This window comes from Protopterus annectens, chromosome 2.part0 (assembly GCF_019279795.1).
Source record: "Protopterus annectens isolate FY-2018-M chromosome 2.part0, PAN1.0, whole genome shotgun sequence".
In the NCBI taxonomy this organism is placed as follows: Eukaryota; Metazoa; Chordata; order Ceratodontiformes; family Protopteridae; genus Protopterus; species Protopterus annectens.
In genome coordinates this window covers 627,359,350-627,385,018 of record NC_056728.1, presented here as the reverse complement: position 1 = coordinate 627,385,018, position 25,669 = coordinate 627,359,350, and the positions used below count along the sequence as shown (strand labels likewise).

The following is a 25,669-nucleotide window of genomic DNA, read 5'->3' as shown; positions in this document are numbered from 1 at the left end:
AATCCTACATTTATGCCTAAGGTGGTATCCAGAGTGTCTCTAAACCAGGCAATCCACCTACCTACCTTCTTTCCCAATCCACAGAACAGGGGGGAAAGACTGCTGCATACCTTGGATGTACATAGACAGTTGCGCTACTACCTGGACAGAACCAAGGGCAATAGAAAAACTGACCAGCTTTTAGTAGCTTATGCAACAGGAAGGGAAGGAAAAGCAATTTCCAAACAGACAATCTCCAAGTGGATAGGAAATTGCATAAGATTCTGTTACTCCTACCATGGAAAGCAAATTCCACAGAACATAAGACCTCACTCTACAAGGGCTACAGCCACTACCACAGCTTTCTTACGAGGAGTGGCTACCAAGGACATTATTGAGGCGGCTACTTGGACCTCCGTGCATACATTTGCCAAGCATTACAACTTACCTCTATACTCTAGATCCCGAGCAGGGTTTGCCACTGCTGTATTGCAAGGGATCCTAACTACACCATAATTCTTCTTCTTCCTCCTCCCCTAGTTTGGCTATGGTATTCTACCCATTTGTTAGGACTGCAGATGCATCCTTGAAGGACATAGTACAGTTTTGTACCTACCATAAATGTAGATGTCCGAACAGGATAGCATCTGCAGTCAGGATTACCCACCCTCCTTCCCCTCTGTGGTACTCCTAGGGTATTTACTCTCCTAATAGCTAGCTAGGGGGGGATCTCTTATGGTGTATTTGTTTGTATATATGTACATACATGCTTATTTTTGTGTTTGCCTACTATTTTTTTGGAAACATTGGCATTTATCCAAAATTTAGTTTTCCAAGAGGGCAACTGGCATCTGGGGCAAGAAACACTGAGGAAAATGGCGTCGGCTGATGCCTTTATACCCGAAGACCAGCAGAGATGACGTTGGGTGAAGTGCGACACCAGCCGAGGCCAGACCCAGACTTTGGAATCCGGCCGACCGAAGGGCTGCCTGACGACAGGACAACCCATTTGTTAGGACTGCAGATGCTATCCTGTTCGGACATCTACATTTATGGTAGGTACAAAAATGTACTTTTCTCACTTCCTCATAATATGCTATGAACTGTTACAACTAGAAATCCCAGACCCCCCCCTGCACCCCAGAGCTGCCAGCATGGAGTATGTGTGTCATAGCCAATGGTTTCCCTGCTAGGTAGCCTGCTGAAAGGAGATAAAATGTACAATGTTCCACAGGGTTTCAAATTTTTATATGCTAATTCCAAACCCAACCCAGCAGCTATAGCTTTACTTAATCCAGTAGCTGCCAGACATTTAGTTGGATGCTAAAACGATTGACAAGTGTGGGGAAAATATATGCTTGTACAACTTTAATTTTTAGAATTTTGAATTGTCTCGAATATTAAAGTTTACTCTAATCATGAAAGAATGAGGAATGGTTTGTCTGTATTTCTCCTGTGAAGAAAATCTGCTTTGTGTGGTTTAGATGTTCTTCGTTCCCCATTGCTGCAGTCCTTACTATTGGGTATAGTCCGCATCCAGTCGGCCCGAATACCAGAGTATAAGGCTGACGTCGGTCAGGGCGCATTAGACTGACGTCAGTACGTCAGGGTACTAATGCGCATGACCGACGTCATATCCTCAGTCTTTTTTGCCGCATGGTCCGATGCAGAAGCAATTTTGCGAGTGCAGGTTGGCGTTCTGAAATATTTCCGAAACCGGAGTTTCAGACCGAAACAGAGTTGGCTAAGTACCCCGTTGGGGAACATTTTGGTTTTTTTCTTGCCTCAGTATTTAACCGGATGTCAGAAAAAGTGAATAACTGTATTTCTTGTGGGAAACAGATACCTCATAGGGATTACCATACCTTGTGTATACCTTGTTTGGGCCTGAGCACGACGTTGTTGGTTGCCGCTCTTGTGCTAGGTTTAACAAATGCACTATTAAGAGGAGGTTAGACTGTGCCAGGTTAGTGTTTGGGAAGCGTTGCAATTATAAAATGCCGTCGGATGCTCCGACGCCCGCTTCGTCCAAGAAGCGCAAGGACAAAACAGCGAAGCCTAGGGTTGATGAACCGGCAGTCCCGGACGTCGGTTCTTTAGACGGCTCAGTGGAGCCAGAGGTTTTGCCAGGAGTTTCCATGGAGTCTCAGGCAGAAACTTTACTGTTACAGGATGTGCCTTCTCAGGAGGTAGGCCAGGCTGAGGGGGCTTCTCAGGTAACTGTTCTTCCCTCTCTTCCCAATGTAGTTAGAGCCTCTCCTTCTGTTGCCAAAACTTCTTTGAGAGGTAGGCCTAGTTCAGCTTCAGTGGGGGCTTCTCCTAGCATTTCGGGTTCTGTACCTAAGAAACATATGCTTAAAATGGCAGAAGATTTGATTACTATGATTAGAGGTTCTATGCCCCGCCTGATAAGAGGCCTAGGGTGGAACCGAGTTTGATAGTTTTGAACAGTGTTCAGAGGCTTCAGAGTCTTCTGGAAGACTTGCAGGAGTATCCTACTTATTCTGATTCTGATGTGGATGATTCCACTCCTACAGCTTCTCCTCCTGAGGATTTCTCATTTTCAGAGACTCTGCATTCCATGAGGGAGCACTTTAAATGGGAAGGCCAGGATTACTCTGATTCCAGGAAAAGGCTTAGGGAATTCTTGTTTTACCCCAGCATAGGCCCTTAGCTATTCCTCCTGTGTTGAATGTGGTGGAAGATGTTTTTGCAGAGGCTTCCCTGAACCCAGATTCTTTGCCTCCTGCTCCTGTTAAGCCTGATAGGTATTATAGGGTGCCCGAAGCTCATAAGTATTTGTTTAAGAGTCCTAGGGCGGACCCAGAAACTATTTCTCAAGGGCCTAAAGGTGTTAAAGCTTCTGTGATTAAAAATCCTGTTCCCACTGATAAAGAGGCAAGGGCTTTGGATAGGTGGGGAAAGAAAGTGTATACTTCTTCCACTCTAGCCATGAGAGCATTGAATTGTCAGTTTCACATGCTAAAATATCAGAATTATCTCCTTTCACAATTAAAATCTAAGGTGGATGCTTTGGCGGAAGGTATTGAGTGTAAAGAGTTGCTGGATTTGGTTCATGTGTCTGAACAAGTGGGTAAGCATTCTTTGCAATGTGGTTTTGATGCTGTACAGGCCTCCTCGAGGGTGGCTGCTACTAGTTCTGTTCTTCGCAGGCATGCCTGGTTGAAGGATCAGAATTTAGCTGAGCATGTTAAGACAAGGATTTTGGATGCTCCTTTACAGTCTGATGTGTTGTTTGGATCGCCTGTGGAAGCAGTTTTAAAGAAAATGGAGGACAAAGCTAAGTCTATGCAAACTGTTAAAGATTTTTGCAGGTGCAGCCACCAAGTTTAGTAGAAATTGGCCTGCTAAGGGGTGGACATATCCTGCTTATGATTCCCAGTCTAGGGGTAGGTCTAGACGTGGTAGGGGCAGGGCTCAAGGTTCTTTTAGGCCTAGAACAGGGAGTTCACCTGCTCAGACTTCTGGTGAGGGCAGGGGTCAGTCCTTTCGTAAACAGACCCAATGACCTGTCTTTTCAGCTGCCAGTAGATTCTCGTCTGGCAGCTCCTTTGGGAGGAAGACTGTCTCTTTTCAAAGAAAATTGGGATTTAATTACTCAAGACAAATGGGTGTTGGATATCATTCGCCACGGTTACAGATTTTATTTCCATACAATGCCCCCTTTCAAAGGCATGCCAGACGTTCCTCCTCCACAAAGAACAGAGGCTCACAAGCAAGTTTCTCAGTTACTCCAGATGGGGGCCATTCAGCCAGTCCCTGTATCAGAAAGGGGCCTAGGATTTTATTCTCGCCTGTTCCTAGTACCAAAGAAGGGGAACACGTGGAGACCAATTTTGGATTTATCTCTCCTCAACACTTTTCTGGACATTCCCAAGTTCAAGATGTTGACGTTACAACAGCTTTTACCTCTGCTGGGCAAAGATCACTGGATGGTAACTTTAGATCTCAAGGAAGCTTACCTTCATGTGCCTATAAGGCTAAGTTGCAGGAAGTATCTGCGGTTTCGAGCTGGAAATTCTCATTATCAGTTCTCTGCATTGCCCTTTGGCTTATCTACTGCGCCCAGAGTATTCACAAAGGTTCTGGCTCCAGTGATAGCTTACTTCAGGCTTCAAGAAATTCAAATCTATCCTTACTTGGACGACTGCCTGATTCTGGCTCAAGAAAAGGAAGACCTTCTACAGCATCTCGAATATGTCATAGCAGTGCTAAGATGCCTAGGGTATTCTGTGAACGAAATAAAGTCCAGTCTAGTACCCTCTCAAGACATGTGCTTTCTGGGTGTGAGACTGAATACAGCAGCCCAGATGGCCTATTTAACCCCGGACAAACAAAAGAGTCTATCACTTTACTTCCATCAACTATCTCATCAGTCCGTGCTGACTGCAAGGACAGTCCTTCAAGCATTAGGGTTCATGGCATCTTGTATTCTGGTGCTTCCCAATGCCAAACTGCATATGAGGAAGCTACAATGGTATCTCAAAAATGTATGGACACAGCACTGCCAGGATTTGGACACTGTCATTCAAATAATACCTTGCCTTCAAAAAGAATTTTTGTGGTGGGCTCAGGAATGTCACCTAAACAAGGGACTCTCTGTGACCCGGCCAGAGGCGAGTCAGATTTTAACGACAGATGCCTCGGACATTGCTTGGGGAGCTCATCTAAATGGAAAGTGGATACAAGACAAGTGGCCTGCCAGACTACAGCATCTACATATCAACATGAAGGAGATGTTAGCAGTCCAGTTTGCATTAATGGCTTTCAAGGAGTTACTTCTTCCAGGGCAGGTGTTGATTCTAACAGACAACACAACTGTCATGTGGTACATCAACAAGCAAGGGGAACACATTCTTATCCTCTATGCAGGCAAGCAATGATTTTATGGGAGACTGCGCTAAGCTTGCAACTAACTCTTCAGGCAAGGTTTCTGCCGAGCACAGAACTCCTTAGCAGATGTGTTAAGCAGACAAATCATGGATCCCCACAGTGGAAACTGGATCTTCATGTATTTCAAAAATTGACAGTGTCATGGGGAACTCCAGACATAGATCTGTTCGCTTCTCCACTAAACCACCAGCTGCCACAGTATTGCACAAAGGGGTTTCATCACACAGCTTGGAAAGTGGATGCTCTGTCTTTCAGTTGGAAAAACCTTCATGTGTATGCCTTTCCTCCTCTGCCTCTTCTTCCAAAGGTACTATTAAAGGTCAGACAAGACAGGCCAAGGATGATTTTGATAGCTCCAGATTGGCCTCGCAACACTGGTACCCACTACTACGGAGTCTGGTAAGGAAGCCTCCATGGCCTTTACCTCTGATTCCTCATCTGTTGTCTCAGAAGGATGGTCATCTGCTCAATGTCAAGCTTCACTCTCTTCATCTAACAGCCTGGCATATTCTGTGTTGAAACACAGCAGGTCTCAACTTCCTCAACAAGTTTTAAATGTGATTATGGAAGCTAGAAGACCTAGTACAAGGAAAGTGTACGCAGAAAAATGGAAGAGATTTTTATTTTGGAGTACAGCAAAGAATTTGCAGGTTTCTGAGCCTAATTTGAGTGTGGCTCTTCAATATCTTACTGAGTTATTGGACAAAGGTTTGTCCTTCTCTTCCATTAAGATTCATGCTGCAGCAATTTCAGCTCATTATGATTGTGACCCACCATTGTTTTCGCATCCTTTGTTCAAGCAGTTTCTTAGAGGGGCAAAGAATATAAGACCCCACGTAGAGCTCCTACTCCTGCTTGGGATCTCAATTTTGTGTTGGAAAAACTTACTCTACAACCTTTTGAGCCTGCGGCTACTGCTGAATTGAAATACTTGTCATGGAAGACTGCTTTTCTGTTGGCTATTACTTCTGCAAGAAGGGTGTCTGAGTTGCAGGCCCTTATGGCAGTAGAGCCATTTTGATTTTCCATAAGGATAGGGTATCATTACGCACTAATCCTTCCTTTATGCCTAAGGTGGTTTCTAGTGTGGCTTTAAACCAAACTATTCATTTGCCTACTTTTTATGCAGACCCCCAAAATAAAGGGGAAAAGATTTTGCACACTTTAGATGTACACAGGCAATTGCGTTATTATTTAAGCAGGACTAAGGATTTCAGGCAGTCTCAGCAGTTGTTTGTTTCTTTTGCTTTGACTTCACAGGGCAAGCCTGTGTCAAAACAAACTATTTCTAGGTGGATTGGCTTTTGCATTGCATTTTGTTATTCCCATCATGGCAAGGAGATTCCAGCTGGGATTAGGCCTCATTCCACTAGGGCTACTGCCACTTCTACAGCATTTCTAAGGGGGGTGGCAACTAAGGATATTTTGGAAGCAGCTACTTGGAGTTCAGTGCATACTTTCTCTAAGCATTATCACCTTCCTATCTACTCTAAGTCTAGGGCTGGTTTTGCCACAGCTGTTTTGCAAGGCATGTTGTCAGCTCCTGCTTCTTTATGATTTGCCAGCCTCCCTTACCTCTGCTTTGGGATTCTACCCAATAGTAAGGACTGCAGCAATGGGGAACGAAGAACATAGTACAGTTTTGTACCTACCATAAATGTAGATGTTCGAGGATCCCCATTGCTGCAGTCCAATTTACCCTCCCTCCTTCCGCTCTGTGTTTAGGGGTGGTTGTGTAGGTGAGGTTACATGCTTATATTTGTTGTATATATTCTTGTATATATTGTACATATTTTTGGTGCAGGTATTTTGGGCCTTGTCTTTTTAGGGTCTTCTGACATCTGGGGCAAGAAAAGACTGAGGATATGACGTCGGTCATGCGCATTAGTACCCTGACGTACTGACGTCAGTCTAATGCGCCCTGACCGACGTCAGCCTTATACTCTGGTATTCGGGCCGACTGGATGCGGACTATACCCAATAGTAAGGACTGCAGCAATGGGGATCCTCGAACATCTACATTTATGGTAGGTACAAAACTGTACTTTTAACTTCTCAGGTCATTAATAGTTGTTTAAAGTGTTTATGAGGCTGTGAATACTGCATCCAGAGCTGTTACTGCTTCTCTGAAAAATCAGCTAGCAAAATTCAGATCCAGTAATCCATGCAAGAAGGCCTGGAAGACTGATGACTTTTCTGTTCTTTGGACAGGAATGTTCCTGTATGCTTTTCCAGTCTTTACACTGATGTTAGGGTACTTCTAAAGATTCAGAAGGAATGCCCTAAGATCACTGTGATGACTCTCTTCTGGCACAGGCAACAGTGGTTCTCCCTTCTTTTGGAATTGGTCAGGATGATTCGCCACAAACTTCTGCACAGACTGGCTGCTCTTACACAAGAACAGGAATACTTGATACATCCCAACCCCTAAACAACTTTAACTGACTGCATGAATTTATAAGGTCTTAATACCTTTTAGGCACTTGTTTACTGTTAATGTACAGCAGGAACTAATGGGAGCAAGAAAGCCTACTACCAGAAGATCATATATAAGCAAATGGACAAGGTTTTCTAGTTGGTGCCAACAACAAAACCAGCACCCTTTAAAGGCTAGTGTTTTTCTGGTTTAAAGACAGTTGTGCAAGTTACTTTCTTATGGCCTGTCTTATTCCTCTAACAAGGTTAGCTTGTTGGCCATTTCTGCGTGTCTGCCCATAGATTTCTCCTCTTTCAAAGCATTTTCATGTCAGAATGTTTTTGAAAGGGGTATTGCATAAGAAATCTCCAAGAAAACCAGTGGCTCCTCCTTGGGATGTTAATTTTGTGTTAGAGAAGCTATCACTTGCTCCTTTTGACCAAGCTAACCTGGCTGTCTTGAGGTTCTTAACATGAAAACAAGAAGAGTATCAGAGTTGCAAGCGCTTATGGTGAGTCAGCCTTATTTCATTTTTCACAGAGACAGCGTTTCCTTGAGAACTAATCCTCTTATGCCTGAAGTGGTATCCACGTGTACTTTAAGTAGAACTTTCAGTTCCCCTGTGTTCTTCCCCGAACCCAAAAATGATGGAGAGAGGATACTTTATACCTTGGATATACACAGACAACTCTGATGCTGTCTTGACGGAACAAAATCTTTCAGAACTTCAAATTAGTTGTTCGTTGTCTTGTGAAAGTAAGAAGGGATAACCTGTATAAAAGCAGACTATTTCCATTTGGTTGTCTCGGGCTATTACCTTTTGTTATTCCTACCACAACAAAGATATTCCAGACAGGGTCAAGGCACAATCTGACAGGGTTTTGGATTCATCTCTGGCTTTTGGAAAGGGTTGGACTCTAGGAGTGTTCTATAAACAGCAACTTGATCCTCTTTGTATATTTTTACAAAGCACAACAAGCTGGTTTCCTTGGTAAGGCCTTGCTAGCCCCATTCTACAGGGGATGTGTACAGTATGCATTAAAAAGTGTTATTTTAGTGCCTTCTTAACCTTTTTCTCTTCAGGATGCCCTGATTCATTGTTAAACCATTTTTCCCCATTAGCTTATACTGTTCTTCTCTCTTACTAACATGTCTAAGAAACCTATGATGTTCTTCATGTTTCACTGCTGCATTACTAACCATTGGGTTAGCCATGCTGTGGTAGCCCTCAGTCAGTCCGAATACCAGAGTCAAGGTTTTGTGCGTCTGCTGCTGTCGCTTGCTGGGTGATGTCAGGTCATCCAAGCTATAAAGGAGAGCAGGCGATGCCATTACCTCAATCTTTCTTGCTGTGGAGTCCATAGCAGAAGCAATTTGCAACAGTGCCGGTTGGCTATTTCCAGATTTCGAACTTCATCTGAAAACATCTAAAGCTTAGTACCCTGTTGGGGATCCTTCCTTTTTCTTGCACTAACCGATGTCCGAAAAAGTCAATTAACTGTCTCGCTTGTGGAAAGCAAATACCACACTGAGACTTCCATTCTTACTGCGTCACTTGCTTCGGGCCAGATCATGGCATACCCCACTGTCTGTTCTGTGGCATCTTTAACGCTAGAACTGTTCGTCGTACAGCTCTGTTTGTAGCTAGTTATTTTCGTCTTCCGTCTCCGATTATCAATATGGCATCCATCAGTCAGCAAATCGCAGATCTTCTGAAAAAACATAAAGATAAGGATAGAGATAGACCACATAAGGCCAAGCCTTCCGACGGCACCACTGGTAAATGGGTCGTCACTTCTTTGGAATTAAGTGAGGTGCTTTTGCAGCCCCTGATGCCCGACTCTATTAGTTCTCAGGCCTCTGCTGAGACCCTTTTGGAGTCCTATATGCCGCGGATGTCTGCATCGTCTAATGAGCCTTCAGCTATCAGTGTCTCGGTTGGGACCGGGGCCGCTAAGCAGGCATCAGCTCGGCTTCCGAGGATACCGCTCGCACTTCGGATTTCACTTCAAGGCCTTCACCCTCTCTTCCGACTAATACACTAACAGCACCGAGGGATACTCTTCAGGCCAGACTTAGAACTACTCCAAGGAAAACGGCAAAAAGTCTCCATTCCACTACTCCTCCCCCTCTTAAAACTTTAATGCTTAAAATGGCAGATGATCTCATCACGTTCATCCTGGGTAATCAGGCCACTCCAGCCAAAAGGAGAGGGGAACCTTCTGCAGACATCCAGTCGGATTTAGAATCAGAGGGATCTGACTCCTCTGTTTTTGAAGAGGGAAATCCTCTTACTGCCCATGAAGACTCAGATGCAGAAGAATCTATTCCTTCTGCATCACCTCTGGAGGACTTTTCCTTTGGGGAAACACTCCACACCCTCAGGGAACACTTCCAGTGGGAATCAATGGATTTCGCTCAATCCAAGGAAAGACTAAGAGTTCCTGGACCTTACCCCAGCATAGGCCTCTTGCCATGCCATCCCCTCCATCTTGGAGGTGGTAGATAATGTTTACCAAGAATCCAGCCGTACCCCTGACACCTTTCCACCTGCCCCCAGAAAACCTGGCAGATACTCATATAAATTCCTCTACAAAAATCCTATAGCAGATCCAGAGGTGATTACTCGGGGACCTAAGGAAGTTAAGACTAGCTCTGCAAAGAATCCTACACCCTCAGACAAAGAATCCAGGGCCCTGGACAGATTGGGTAAAGAAGTATATACCTCTGCAACTTTAACTATAAGGGCTCTCAGCTGTCAGTTCCATATTTTAAAATATCAACAGCACACTGGAACTTTTGAAACAGAAAATTTCTGCTTTACCAGATTTTGCCAACAATAAAGAGATAGCAGAATTGCTGCACTCTTCATCTCAGGTGGCAAAGCACTCCTTGCACTGCAGATTTGACACCCTAGAAGCTTCTAACAGGGCAGCAGTGGCAGGATCAGTTTTAAGAAGTCATGCATGGTTGAAGGAACAACCTCTCCCTGATCATGTCAAAGCTAAAATCATGGATGCACCTCTTGACAAAGGCCACTTGTTCGTACAGAAAACCGAAGAGGTACGTAAAAAGATGGAAGACCAAGCAAAATCGATGCAGACTGTTAAAGATTTTCTTCAAGTACAACCTCCTAGGTTCAGCCAAAAATTTTCCCTCTAAACACTGGTCCTTTCCTGCACCCAACAGGCAGGCACAAGGCAAAGCCCATAGGGACAGACCCACCAGGACTCAAACTCAGGGCCAGCAAAGAACTAAACAGTACCCCCCCTCCCCCAAACACTAGAGCAGGAGTTCAAAAGCAGCCCTGTATGGAAAAAATCTCTCTGCCTGCCTCCACCACACCAAAAGCTAGGAGGAAGGCCATTTCTATGCAGAGAAAATTAGAACTCTATAACAAAAGATCAGTGGGTCTTAAAAATCATTACTCAGGGGTACAAAGTCAGTTCCAGAGAAGTACCACCTCCAAGAGGGTACCCAGACCTACCTCCAAACCAGTGGGCAGAAGCACTAAAACATGTGCAAAACCTAATATCCCTAGGGGCAGTAGAACCTGTACCTCCAGAACAAGTTGCAAAATGATTCTATTCCAGACTATTCCTTGTTCCCAGGAAAGAGGGGACTTGGCATCCTATCCTGGACCTATCCTTTCTCAATACCTTCCTGGTAATCCCAAAATTCAAATTGCTTACCTTACAACAGCTTCTACCAATGCTGCCAAACGAAGCTTGGATGATCACCTTAAACCTAAAGGATGCTTACCTGCACGTCCCAATAAGGGAATCATGCAGAAAATTCCTGCGCTTCAGAGCAGGATCATTTCACTTTCAATTCTCTGCTTTGCCCTTTGGCTTATCTACTGCACCCAGGGTATTCAGCAAATGTTTAGCTTCTGCCATTGCCTTTTGCAGGCAAAACAATGTGCAGATTTACCCCTTACCTGGACAACTGTCTCATCCAGGCAGACTGCAAGGTACTGCTCCTGCAGCACATTTAATTTGTAAAAACCCTACTCACCTCCTTGGGGTTCATTATCAACGAAAGGAAGTCAAAACACACACCTACCAGGAAAATCATATTTCTGGGAGCCCTACTGGACACAGAACAGCAAATTGGCCTTTCTGTCCCCAGAAAAACAAAAGTTTCCTACCAAAGTACTTCACTACTCTGGCTTCCCAAACCCAGCTTTCTGCCTGGAAATTACTGCAAGCACTAGGGTACATGGCCTCATGCATCCTCCTGGTACCCCTGGCCAGACTGCACATGAGGAAATTCAGTGGTACTTAAAGAACCTATGGTGTCAACACTCACAACCTCTGGACACCTCCCTGCCTGTGATCCCTTGCATAAGATCCGAGTTCCTCTGGTGGGCCCAAGCCTGTGCACTGAACAAGGGACTTCCATTCACCTTCTGTCCATCAGACCAGACCATAACTACAGATGCTTTGGACATAGCCTGGGGTGTCCACCTAGAAGGCAGATTGCACCCAAGGTCTCTGGGAAGCACAAACACTACCCTTGCACATCAACCAAAAAAAATAACAGTGCAAAACTCTCTGGCATCCTTCAGACGCTGCCTCAAACCAGGGGTTCTTCTCATGAAAATAGGCAACACCACAGTCATGTGGTACATCAACAAACCGGGAGGGACTGAATCTTACACCCTGTGCAGACTAGCCATGAACCTGTGGCTAGCAGCCTCATCCATGAGACTACATCTTATACCCAATACCTACCGGGCATCAACAACACCCTAGCAGACTACTTAAGCAGAAACTTGCTGGACCCACATGAATGGCAAATCCACAGACATTTTTCTGCAAATTACCCACACGTGGGGGACCCCCTTGGTGAACCTCTTTGCCTCTCATTTAAATCACCAAGTACAGAAATTCTGCACCATCACCTGGCCTGAAAGGTCAATGCCCTGACCTTCCCTTGGAATACCCTCTTTGTGTATGCATTCCCACATCTTTCTCTCATTCCAAAAGTATTAGTCAAGATAAGGGAGGAAAAACCAAGAGTAATACTCATTGCCCCAGATTGGCCCAGACAGCATTGGTACCCACTGCTGCGCAGGCTGTCTCACCAGCCCCCCTGGCAGCTACCTCTGATACCTCGCCTGCTATCTGGTGGGGGGGGGGCAATGCTGCTCCCAGCCTTCAGACACTCAAGCTCTCAGCATGGCTTATTCTACCATAAGCAACAAGGAATCTATGGTACGCAAGCAAGTCCTTGACATCATCACAGAAGCCAGAAGGCCCAGCACCAGAAAATCTTGCGCTGGAAAATGGAAAAGATTCTGCTCCTGGAGCCAGTCCAGAGGGGCAGACCTACATCTGCCCCCCATTCCTCTTATTCTAGATTATCTTGCTGAGCTTCTTAATAAGGGTCTCTCCTTCTCCTCCATAAAGATCCATGCCTCTGCTATCTCTGCACACTTTGATACAGAACAGCTATTGTTCTCCCACTCTCTTATCAAACAGTTCCTTAGAGGAGCCACTAATATCTGACCTCCCAGAAGAGAGCCCACCCCAGCCTGGGACCTGAACTATGTTTTAGAAAAGCTTACTTTGCCTCCCTTCGAGCCTGCAGCATCCTCAGAATTAAAGTACCTCTCTTGGAAGACTGCATTTCTCCTGGCTATTACTTCAGCCAGAAGAGTGTCAGATCTTCAAGCTTTAATGGCCAATTGAGACATTTGTCATGTTCCATACAGACAGGTTCTCCCTGAGAACTAATCCCTCCTTCATGCCAAAGGTGGTTTTGGATGTTACCCTCAACCAGGCCATCCACCTGCTCACCTTCTTCCCTAACCCTCAGAACAAGGGGGAAAGGATACTGCATTCTTTGGATGTGTACAGGGAACTCCTATTTTATCTGGATCATACAAAGACATTCAGGAAAACTGACCTGCTCTTGGTCAGCTTTAAAACAGGGGCACAGGGGAAACCAATATCCAAACAGACCATTTCTAAATGGATAGCACACTGCCTCCAATTTTGCTACTCCTTGAATGGAAAACCACCCCCTAGGACCATCAGAACTCATTCCTCTAGGGCAACCTCTACTTCCACAGCATTCCTTAGAGGGGTACCCACAAAGGACATCCTGGAAGCTGCCACATGGACTTCAGTACACACCTTCATCAAACATTACCATCCAAATCTATTCTCAAAAGCTAGGATTGGGCTTGCCACTGCGATTCTTCAGGGCATGCTCACCCAATCTTAAGTTTCTATCAACCTTCCACCCTTCTCCACAACTTTGGGAATATTTCCAGTGGTTAGGACTGCAGCAATGAAACCCGAAGAACATAGTACAGTTGTGTACACTTACCATAAATGTAGATGTTCGAGTGTATTCACTGCTGCAGTCATCCCCCTGATATCTGCTGTCCTTAGGGAGACACTTATTTCTGTGGGGGTCTCTCACCCCAGGACTAGTAATAATTATTAAAATTGGACTTCTTTGTTTGGTTAAGGCAAGAAAAACTAAGATAATGCTGTTGCCTGCTCTCCTTTATAGCTTGGACGACCTGACGTCACCCAGCAAGCAACAGCAGCCCACGCACAAAACTTTGACTCTGTTATTCGGACCGACTGAGGGCTACCACAACATGGAAAACCTAATGGTTAGGACTGCAGCAGTGAATACACTCAACATCTACATCTATGGTAAGTGTACACAACTGTACTGGTTCAAAAAGTTCGTTTATTTATTTATTTGACATTGTTGACTGGGAATGTCTGACTGAGCTTGCTCCCTTTTTCATCAGAGGCCTGGGAAGAAAAGCTCCACAAAGTGTTACATACACCATAAAATTATTTACAAACAGTACAGTATGCATGAGGTAATATAAACATGCATTATAATGCTTGGGTTTCTACTTGTAGCATGAGAGTTTAAAATGTGTTATTTACAAAAAAGGCAACAAAACAATATGTTAGTTATTCATATATTTCCAGTATGGAAGGACTTCACCATTTAGAAGGGAAGTAATGACAATTAACTCAGAGTTTAAGATGACTGCTGAAAGTACTGTATATCAAATCCTAGTTCTTACAGGCAACAGCATGTACATCAGCAATTTGAAGCAGGGAAAAAGTTGATAGAGAGAGCAGGTCAAAAAAGGTAAAGTGTCAAGAGCACAAAAGGGGGGAGGTTATGGGTAAAAGAGAGAAAATTAGAGATTTTTTAAAATTTATAAATTAGAGAGGAGAGCAGTAGTAGTTAGAATCAAGTGAAATCTGAGAAAGAGGAGTAAGCAAAGTGGGGAAAAGAAGGGAGGAAGGTAAATATGAGAAGTGGAGACATTTAGTGAAAAAGGAATTATGAGTTAGAATTATGTGGCTAGAATTACGTATGAATTGAGAAGGGGCTGCATGCAAAGGGGGTCAGGTGATTAAGTTCACGGTGGTTGTGTACAGGAGCAAGTCCAGGTATTTGTAAAGTGGATTTTTAGGGCAGTTTTAAATGGGTGGGGCTTTGTGATAGATCTTGTTGTTAAAGGTAGCTAATAAGATTCCTAAAGCTGATGCCTGCAAGAAGTGCATTTATTGCCAGGGGGCTGACCATCTCAAAACATCTTGTGCTATTTGTGCCACTTTAACCCCAGGGCTCTGAGAGTCGTAGTAAGTTAGTCTTAAAAGGCTTGCTTTCAGCTTCTTCTGGGGCTCAAACCCTATCTAAAGCACATGTTTCCTCAGAGTCCAGGAAATGAGCTCTTTATAAGTCTCTGAGGGCTTCTTTGGAGCCATTACATAAAATTAGGAAGGTATTGGTTCTGACCACTTTGGATCAAAAGTTTTGTGGGCTGCCCTCAGATCCACAATGCTCCTCAGATGCAACAGGTGTGGCTCCTGTTTTGAGCTTCCCTTTACCTTCCACCTCCTCCTCGGATCCGACAAGCAGGAGCTATATGCTGGAGTACACCCTCAAACCTGCATCTTTGGCCCTATCCTCTCAACTTTTCCAAACATAGAGGAAACACTCCAGGCCAGCATCCGGCGTCTTCCAAGTCTTTGAGGAGTGTGACAGAGGCAGACATGGGCAGGATGATGCAGGAAATTTCTCTGAGTTCCCCAGCTAATTTCCGTTGTATCTCCTTCTCTGATCCGACCTGTGGTTTCTAGGTCCCAGCATATGAGATCCCAGAGTAGTTCAGCATCGGAAACAAGGAAGGTACCCTGTTTGACTCCAATGGTGCTCCTGACCAGTTCTGCTCTGATACCCTCAGATCAGAATGGGTCATGGATCCAAGAGGTTGGCGCAGGGTCTGAAGGGTTGGGTTCAGCTCCCAGTTTGTCAGATCCATCCCTTCCCCTCTGAGCCTTAGCCCTGGACAGCTCTAATTCTATTCCCCCCATGAGGTACAAATTTGGGGGCGTTCCCAACCTTTCTTCCTCGGGGGCTTCATCTCTGAGGGGGAGGATTTCCCCAGGTCCATCAGCATTCAAGGTGGTAGAAAGGGCTTTCTCTCTGCATAGAGAACTGTCTTCTGTTGTCTTGGACCCTAACCATCACCCTTTTCTAGGTCTGATCTCTGAACCCATCAGACCTGTTCCACAGGGACAGCCAATTCCAGGAAGACTCCAAACAGGTTCCTTAAAAGAATTGCCCCCCTCTTCTCATAGCTGTCCCAAATGTTCATCGGAAGAGGATGTGTAAGAGGAGAGAGACACAGACTCACCCATGGAGTCTCACGAAAGACACTGATTTTAATGAGGGAGAAGGATCCCCCAGATCACCACCTGATGACATTTCCTTTGAAGATGTCATTGAAATCCTCAAACAAAAGGGTGGCTTGCCTTCCCAACCTCCTCCTCCTGAAGAATCTGTGCTTATGGAGGCTTTTGGTGCTGGACCATCTACATCTTGGGTGAACTCCCCGGCCAGTGAGCTCATTGACTTAATTTCCTGCCAGGTTTGGAAAGAACCGGACACTGTTAAACCTATCCCCAAATGCCGAGACAAATTCCTGGTACCTCCCACTGACAGACTGCACTGAAGCAAGAGTGTTCCAGTTGATGCAGTAGTGGTAGCGGCAGCCACCAAGAAGGAGCTAGCTGAACAAAACTCCTCTGTCCATCCACTGAATGGGGAGTCCGGAGCGATGGACAGATTTGGAAAGTGAGTATATGCCTCAGCTGTGTTCACGCTGAGGTCGTTAAACTACCTGGCACACTTTACTTGGCTACAGATAGATTTGATGTAGGAACTATCAAATACCCACTCGGAGTTCATGTCTACGAGGATCAGAAAATGATTTCTTTGCAAATAGCCACTCTACTGTCCATTGCATCGATGAGGCTGATCTAATGCATTGGTGAGGGTGCCTCATGAGACGCCAGTTCAGGCATAGCCATTAGGAGACATGCCTGGATGAGGCTATGTGACTTTGTGGAACCCTTCAAAGCGTCCTTTGTCAGTGCCCCCATTGATGATGACTCCTTGTTTGGGCCATCAGTTAAAGACACACTCACCCGCAGTGAACAGGAAGGAAAGACTCTGCCATAGAAGTCAAGTTTTCTATCCCTCAGTGGACTTTCTCTAGAAACCAATGAGGTGGTAAGAAGATGTGGTTCTGAAAATCTCAGGGACATTTACAGGATTCACATGGGGATAATTCCTCCAGAGGCAGAGGAGGAACCTTTAATGGAATATGCCATCCTTTAAGTGGTGGTGGTGCTGGGGGGAGGGAGGGGTCTGCAGAATCAAGGCTTCAGAGATTCCTTCTCTGATATGCCCTACTAACATTCCTGAAGAGTTGCCCGATTCTCTGCCTCTAGAGGCAATTCAGGATAATTTCTCTTTGCACCTAGACACCTTGACAGAAATCACAAAAAAATCATAGGTGCTAAAATCGTATCTAGAGGTTACTACATACCATTTTTCCAATCTCCTCCTGTCCAAAAAAGGAAACTTCTACACATTCCACCCAATCAGACATAAGCTGCTCCAGAAGAGTCATTCAAGAGGTGCCAGCCAACCAGATATGATTCAGAACCTACTCCCGCTTCTTTTTAGTGCCAAAGAAAACAGGGGACGTGATACCCATTTTGGATCTAAGCAACTTACCTGTATGTAAAGAAGACAAAGCTCCGAATGGTCATTGTTCAATCCATTCTGTCTCTTCTGTGAAAGGACAATGGGATGTGCTCTGTAGGTCTCCAGGATGCATACTATCACATAAAAATTGACCTGCAATCCAGGAGACATCTATGCTTTCGGCTGGGAACCAGTCATTACCAATTTGGAGTACTGCCCTTTGGACTCACCACAGCCCCCAGGATATTCACCAAATGCATGGCAAAAGTGTTGGCTCACTGGAGACTCTAAGGATTCTACTTCTTTCCATATCTCAACAATTGACTCCTCATCGCTCCATCCAAGTGTCAACTTCTATAAGCCATAGACTACTTGCTCCAGATTTCCAGCACCTTCGGCATCTTAATAAACCATACCAAGTCGAACCTAGTTCCAGTTCAGGCCTTGGAATTTATAGAAACCCCTCTTGAGCGCACTATAACCCAGTTGGCTTCTTTACGTTTCCATGGAATCACATCCCTGAAACTTCAAGTTTGGGTCATACTATCCCACCCACCTCCTCCAACACGATTAGTGCTTCAAGCTCTGGGGTCTATGTCAGCTGCCATACTTCTAGTCCCTCTAGCAAACCTCTTTATGTGCATCCTTCAGTGGACTTTGGCAGTACAGGGGTCCATACTTTACCAGCCTCTATCATTTCTCATAAGTCTCACCCCAATCTGCAAACATATTTGCTGGTGGCTTCAGTCCATCTGGCAGTTTCTGTTTACTGGATGCTGTGATTTATTTTCTTTTATTAAAGCTGTTTTGGTGATTTTTACCCCTGCATCACCAGTTGTTTTCTTTTTACAAGTTTCAAGTGTCAGCATTGCATTATCAGTTTCTGGACAGACCTTTTACACTTCGCCCCCAGTGTCCACTGTGACCACGAATGCTTCCCAACTAGGGGGGCATTTCTTGGGAAAGTTGGTCCAAGGCACATGGTCCCCCCTGGACCACCAAGTTTTGCATTTCAATGTCCTAGAAGATCATAGCAGTCCTGCTAGCATTTCAAGATGTTCAACCTCTGGCGATGATTGCAGTTCAAGCAGATAACATATCAGTAGTCTGGTACATCAACAAGCAAGGAGGAATTTGATCTTTTCCCCTGTGCAGAGAGGCCATGAGGGTTTGGGAATGGGAGATCTCCTCAGACCACTTTCTCATTGCAACCTACATATTCTGCTCGTACAGAGCCCGTTGCCTTTCACCTTCAAACTTTTCAAAGTTCAATCATATGGTGTCAACCGTATGACATTCGAACTTTGAAATGTTCAATAATTTAATATGGACCCTTTAAACCAGCAGACAAATGCGATATGAAGTTTCTGTCTTGGAAAACTATCTTTTTATTTATTTATTTGTCATTTGTTAACTGGGTTGGTACAGCTGAGCCAAAGGCTTGTTTTCACTGAAGACCCGAGGAGAAAAGCTCCAGTTCCAATTAGTTATTCAAGACAAAAATTTACATCACAAATGGCATATAACAAGAATATATACAACAAAGTGAAGTTAACTAGTTTAATGAGTTTGTACAGGTGTCAGTGTATATCTGTACAGTAACAATATAATCTGGATTCAAAGGATTATTTAGAAGACACAAGGTGTTGGTATGTAGTAGTATCAGCACTATGGAGAGGAGAAAGAACTGAGGAAAGAGAAAGATATGAGAGAAGAAAGTAGATTTAGGAGAAGGGTAGCTTGAATCAGGTTGGAGCTTGACAGGGAAAGGACCAGGTGTTTTGTAGATGGTGTTTAAGTTCAGGTTTGAACTGGGACTTATGGGGAATACTTCTTATATTATGTGGAGGGAGTTCCAGGAGCTGGCTACTGAGTATTTGTATAGTGACTTCCCAATGTTTTTGTGGGTTTGTAGATGTCCAAAAGATGTTTGTCAGATGTACGAAACTGATGTTGGGGGTTGTATAGTGATACAGTATTAGAGATAGAGGGGCAGGAAGTGGGGTTATAAAGAATAGAGTATGCTATGCAGTTGAGGAAGGAGCTGTTGTTTGGGGAATTCAGGCCATTGCAAAGATGTTAGGGCAAGGCAGTGGTGGAATTTATAGGAGAGATTGGAGGCAAACTTAGCTATTCTATTGTACGTTTGCTCTAGTTTGCTGAGAAGAGATGACTGGAGGTTAGTAAGGACAGGGTAAGAGGAGAGACATGGCTAGAGAGGTTTTGGAGGAGGGAGAAAGAAATTTATGATTACGGTAACGGAGACAGGCCGCTTCCGACTCCCACGTGGAGCCAACTGGGCCTCTGGATACTCAAGGTATTGGACACTCAGAAATCATTCCTTCAGATGGGTCCGGAGCCGCTGAGCAGGCATCGGCTTCTGAGGGTGTCTTCAGACCTACACAACTATATATTAAGCCATCTTCAGCTTCAAAGACTAAAGCAGCTCTAAATACAAACAAGTACAGCATTCCCCTACTTGGACTTCCATGCCTAAAAAGAAAAAAACAGATGCTCAAAATGGCCGAAGACCTAATTACTTTGATCAGGGGCTCCCATCCCCCTCCTCATAAGAGGCCTAGGTAAGATACAGAGTATGATTCTTCTGATCAGGTTTCTGTTTTCTCTGATTCCTCTTCTGAACAGGATTACTCCATGCTTCCCTATGAGGATTCTGATGCTGAAGAATCCATTCCTTCAGCCTCTCCTACTGAGTATTATTCTTTTGGGGAAACCCTGCATACCATGAGGGAGCATTTCCACTGGGAGAGCCAAGATTATTCTGAATCTAAGAAAAGGCTCAGGGACTTTCTGCTACTTCCGCAGCACAGACCCCTTGCTATGCCACCTGTTGTAGAAATTGTAGATGGGGGAAAAAGTCTACACTTCTGCTACCCTGGCTGTAAGGGCTTTAAATTGTCAGTTTTATATGCTTAAATATCAGCAATATTTAATGTCACTGATTAAACAGAAATTGTTGACAAATACTGAATGTTGTTCTGAGAACAAGGAATTGCAGGATTTATTGCATGCAGCTGAACAAGTGGGAAAGCTTGCTTTGCAATGTGGTTATAATTTACTGGAGGCCTCTTGCAGGACCGCTGTTACAGGCTTTGTTATTAGAAGGCATGCTTGGTTAAAGGAACAGAATCTGCCTGATCATGTTAAAGCAAAATTATTAGATGCACCATTACAGCATGATACTTTGGTACTAAAGCAGAAGAGGTGTTGAAAAAAATGGAGGAGAAAGCAAAATCCATGCAGACAGTCAAGGATTTCTTACAGGTACAGCCACCCAGGCTTAGCAGGAACTAGCCTTCTAAAAATTGGTCCTTTCCAGTGTCAGACAGGCCACAAAGAGGCAGATCTCAGCCCCAAGGCTCATACAGACCTAAACAATGGGATGCTCCTACCTCCAAAAGCGGAGAAGACAAATCACAGCCTTACAGGAAATAGTCCCAATGACTTTCCTCTACCAGATCCAAGCACTTTTCTTTTGGCAGCCCCCTTAGGGGGAAAACTAGCATTTTTTTCATCAAATTGGCAAATGGTTACCCAAGACAAATGGGTCCTGAACATAGTGTCCCAAGGCTACAGGTTCTATTTTCACACACTACCAAGGTCAAAAGGTATGCCAGACCTGCCACACAATTAATGGGCAGAGGCACAAAAACAAATTGCAACCCTCATGGACATGAGGGCCATTCAGCAAGTACCACAACAAGAGCAGGGGCAAGGATTTTACTCCAGACTTTTCCTAGTACCCAGAAAGGACAAAACCTGGAGGCCAATACTGGACCTGTCTATACTAAATACGTATCTGGAAGTTCCAAAATTCAAGATGTTGACCCTACAGCAGCTACTGCCCATGCTGGGCAAGAAGGCTTGGCTCGTAACTTTGGACCTAAAAGAGGCATACCTGCATGTCCCAGTCAGACAGTCTTGCAGAAGATACCTCAGATTCATAGCTGGCTCAATGCATTACCAGTTCTCTGCACTACCCGTTGGCTTATCTACTGCACCCAGGGTCTTCACAAAATGCCTGGCACCAGTAATTGCGTTTTGCAGACAAAAAGGAATTCAAATATATCCCTACTTGGACAACTGCCTAATTCAAGCAGAGAACAAAGATATTCTTCTAAAGCATCTGGCGTTTGCAAAAAAAATTACTAATTGGCCTAGGGTACACAGTAAACGAAAAGAAATCAAAACTAGTGCCCTCTCAATAGAGAATATTCCTGGGTGCAAGCTTAAATACAACTGCCCAGATGGCTTATCTCACGCCAGACAAACAAAAGCATCTGACTACTTACTTCAAGAAACTGACAACAAAAAGCCACTTATCTGCAAGGAAAATCCTGCAGGCCTTGGGTTTCATGGCATCCTGCATTCTACTAATTCCATATGTCAGACTGCATATGAGGAAACTACAGTGGTATCTAAATAGTGTTTGGACTCAGCATTGCCATAGCCTGGAGACAGTAATTGCACTCATTCCCTGCCTGCAACAGGAGTTTCGATGGTGGGCAGAAGCCTGTCACCACAACAAGGGTCTGCCATTCAGTCTACCCACAGCCAGACAGACACTGACAATGGATGCATCAGGTTATGCCTGGGGGGCCCATATGGCAGAAAAATGTATTCAGGGCACATGGCCTGCAAACCAGATGCATCTTCACATCAATCAAAAAGAGATGCTAGCTGTTCAAAATGCCCTGACTGCTTTCAAGGACCTGCTTCATCCAGGACAGTTACTGATAGACAGACAACACTACGGTCATGTGGTACATAAACAAGCAGGGAGGTACACATTCCTACCCCCTCTGCAGACGAGCAATGACCTTATGGGACACAGCATTGGCTTTTCAAGTTCACCTGCAAGCACAGTTCCTGCCAGGAAAAACAAATATTCTGGCAGACTAATTAAGCAGAAACCTCATGGATCCCCACGAATGGAAACTGGATCCACAAGTCTTCAGCATGATAATAAGGAAATGGGATGCCCAGGCATAGATCTATTTGCCTCCCCTCACAACTGCCAATTGCAGAGATTTTGCACAAGGATTTATCACAAGCAAGCATGGAAAGTGGACGCCCTATCCTTCACCTGGAAAAATCTAACAGCATATGCCTTTCCTCCACTGCCTCTCCTTCCCAGGGTACTCCTAAAGGTCAGACGAGAAGCCAAAAATGATACTGATTGCACCAGACTGGCCACGCCAGCACTGGTACCCAATCCTAAAGAGCTTGTCTCAAGGTCCAGCATGGATATTGCCTCAAACTTCTCACTTGCTGACCCAACAAAACAATCAGATCCTGCACAGCCAACTCAGGACCTTAAATCTGGCAGCATGGCGGATAATGTAGCCATTCATAACACTCCTCTTTCAAAAGCTGTTTTGGATGTCATCTTGGAAGCCAGGAGACCCAGTACCAGAAAATCTTATGCAGAGAAATGGAAGAGATTCTGTGCTTGGAACCAGGAACAAGGCATTGACACGTGTGTACCAAATATCCCTCAAATTTCACAATACCTAACTGAGATGCTGAACAAAGACCTTTCTTTCTCATCAATTAAGATTCATGCCTCTGCCTTTTCAGCCCATTACAATGTGGAACCACCTATCTGTTCTCATCCTTTAATAAGGCAGTACCTCAGAGAGGCCAAAAACATTAGGCCTCCAAGGAGAGCACCAATTCCGGCCTGAGACCTCAATTATGTTTTGGAAAAACTCACACTGCCTCCTTTTGAGCCAGCATCAACAGCAGATATAAAATTCTTGTTCTGGAAGACAGCTCTGCTCCTAGCAATAACCTCTGCAAGGCGAGTCTCAGAGTTACAAGCACTCATGGCTGTTGAACCTTTCATCATTTTTCATCCAGACAGGGTTTCTCTGAGGACAAACCCTACATTTATGCCTAAGGTGGTGTCCAGTGTGGCCCTCAACCAAACCATTCACTTGCCTACCCTTTTATCCAAATCCACAGAACAAGGGTGAGAAAATTCTGCATTCTTTGGACATACACAGGCAGCTACGCCTCTACTTGGACAGAACTGAAGCTTTCAGAAAGACTGAGCAACTTTTAGTGTCATATGCTGCGGGATCACAAGGAAAGGCTATCTCAAAACAGACTATTTCTAAATGGATAGGCCATTGCATCTATTTTTGCTATTCTCAACATGGCAAATCAGTGCCTAAGGGCATTAGGCCTCATTCCACCAGAGCAGCAGCCACTTCAGCAGCCTTCCTCAGAGGAGTACCAACCAAAGATATCTTAGAGGCTGCAACCTGGAGTTCAATGCATACCTTCACAAAGCACTACCACTTACCTCTTTACTCTAAGTCCAGAGCAGGCTTTGCCACTGCAGTCCTGCAGGGCCTCATAGCCTCTCCTAGTCCTATTTAGCCCAGCCACCCATCCTCAGCTTTGGGATTCAACCCAAGAGTAATGACTGCAACAGTGAAACACGAACATAGTACAGTTGTGTACCTACCATAAATGTAGATGTTCGAGTGTATTCACTGTTGCAGTCTGGGTTACCTACCCACCATCCCCCTTTTTTTGCTGGGTCTATCTGCACTTCTCTATCCTATACAACCTTTTGGTGTATTTGCTTGTAGATGAAGGAAATGTTGTTTTTGTGCATGCATTTTTATTGGCATATTTTTCAGCCTACCAGTTTGGAGGCACCTGACATCTGGGGCAAGAAAAACTGAAGAAAATTGCGTCGGCTGCATCTTTTATACCCCTGGCGCACTGACATCAGGGAAGAGGCGACAGCAACCGACGCCAGACCTAGACTTTGGAATTCTGGCCGACTGAGGGTAGCCTGCCAGCAGGATAACCCAAGAGTAATGACTGCAACAGTGTTGGTAATGATCGTTTTCTTAACTCATTCCCTCCAGTACAGCTCTTTTGAGTGTGCACTTTTAACTCCCAGTGGGTGTGGCTTGAGCCTTGAAAAAAATGAAGCCATCACCTTACAGTTCTAACAAATACTCATTTACAGAGGTCAAATATCAATACAGTTGTGTTTGCCATCATGTATGCTTCAAGATAAAATATTCTTCACGGATCAGTGCTCTATCTCCCTCTCCACGTCAAGCAGAGTACCTCATTATCCCGTTTTAAGTGCAACCTGGATACCTGGATGGGAAACAGAAAATACACTCCTGGGATTCCACCTGTGTCCCTTCTGGGCAGGGGCTCTGGGTGCTGACTTCTCTAAACCTGGGCTAAACTCTTGGCTAGGCTTATAAGGGCCTCGGGGCCAATAGCCTAGTAATTTCATATGATCCTATGATACTTTGTATGTAGTATGATTTTGGAATTAATGCATATTTGAACAAGCAGTATTTGACACCTACAGGTGCAGTAGGAGGTAAATGCAGAAATGCCTGGAGGCTCACTTGGCTGTAATGAATGTGTTGTCTGTTGCTGGCATGAAGTTTTCATAGCACTAATGTAATTTAACAACCTAACATTACCTTGCAGCTGTTTATGATGCTTGTCATTGCAGCTGTGTGTTAATATAGATGTTTGCATCTTTACTTCTGCACAGAATAATCTTTGTTTCATATGCTGTTGCAGCTGGAGGAAACGCCTTGCTGAGTTTAATAAAAATATTCATTTATTTATTATAGTCAAATCCTGGAATTGTCACCTGCATTGACAGTCGGCCTCACACACTGGAAACAGGACAGTCAGTAGTATTGCGTGAAGTTAACGGAATGTCTTCGTTAAATGGTACCACGCACCAGGTAACAGGTATAGATGTTTATTTTTCTAGTATGGTAATTCATTGCAGTCGTGCATAGTAAAGATGGACTTTATGAACCTTTTCTTTTCATATTGTGAATGTTATAAATCTTTTTTAGCGTTGTTCAAGATAAAGAAAAGTTATATTGAACAGAGTGTACTAACCAGCAAAAAAAAAATAAAAAATTATTCCAGTACTGACTGTCTGGAATACTGAAATTAAGATTGCAGATAACATTAAGATGTTATGTGATCCTATCTCGCCTACATTCTGAATGATGGGTTCGGAGCCGATCCCTCGGCTCCGACTCGGCACGCTTATGCCAAAGAGCGAAGTCTCTTATTGGCTGAGCTTACTATATCCCAGGATGCACCACCACCAGTCCCCCAGATCTCGTTTGCCGCTTCCCTGCGAAGACGTGGTCTCGAGCTGGCTGGGCTAAGTAGTTTATTAAACTAACTTTTCTGTCAGTTTTTTGCTGTTTTTGCTCACAAAAGCTGTTTTAACGGCTATCGCTAACTTTGTGTACGATTTGGATTTGGAATTGT

General features: G+C 44.4%; 1 protein-coding gene across 1 annotated transcript in view; it reads left to right on the top strand.

Annotated features, from left to right (window-relative positions):
- UBA6 (ubiquitin like modifier activating enzyme 6) overlaps positions 1-25,669 on the top strand; it is a 2,440,735-nt gene that overhangs the window by 440,358 nt on the left and 1,974,708 nt on the right. The window contains exon 8 of the mRNA XM_044060993.1: positions 25,006-25,129. Within this exon, the coding sequence (XP_043916928.1) occupies positions 25,006-25,129 (124 nt within the window). The remainder of the gene's footprint in view (positions 1-25,005; positions 25,130-25,669) is intronic.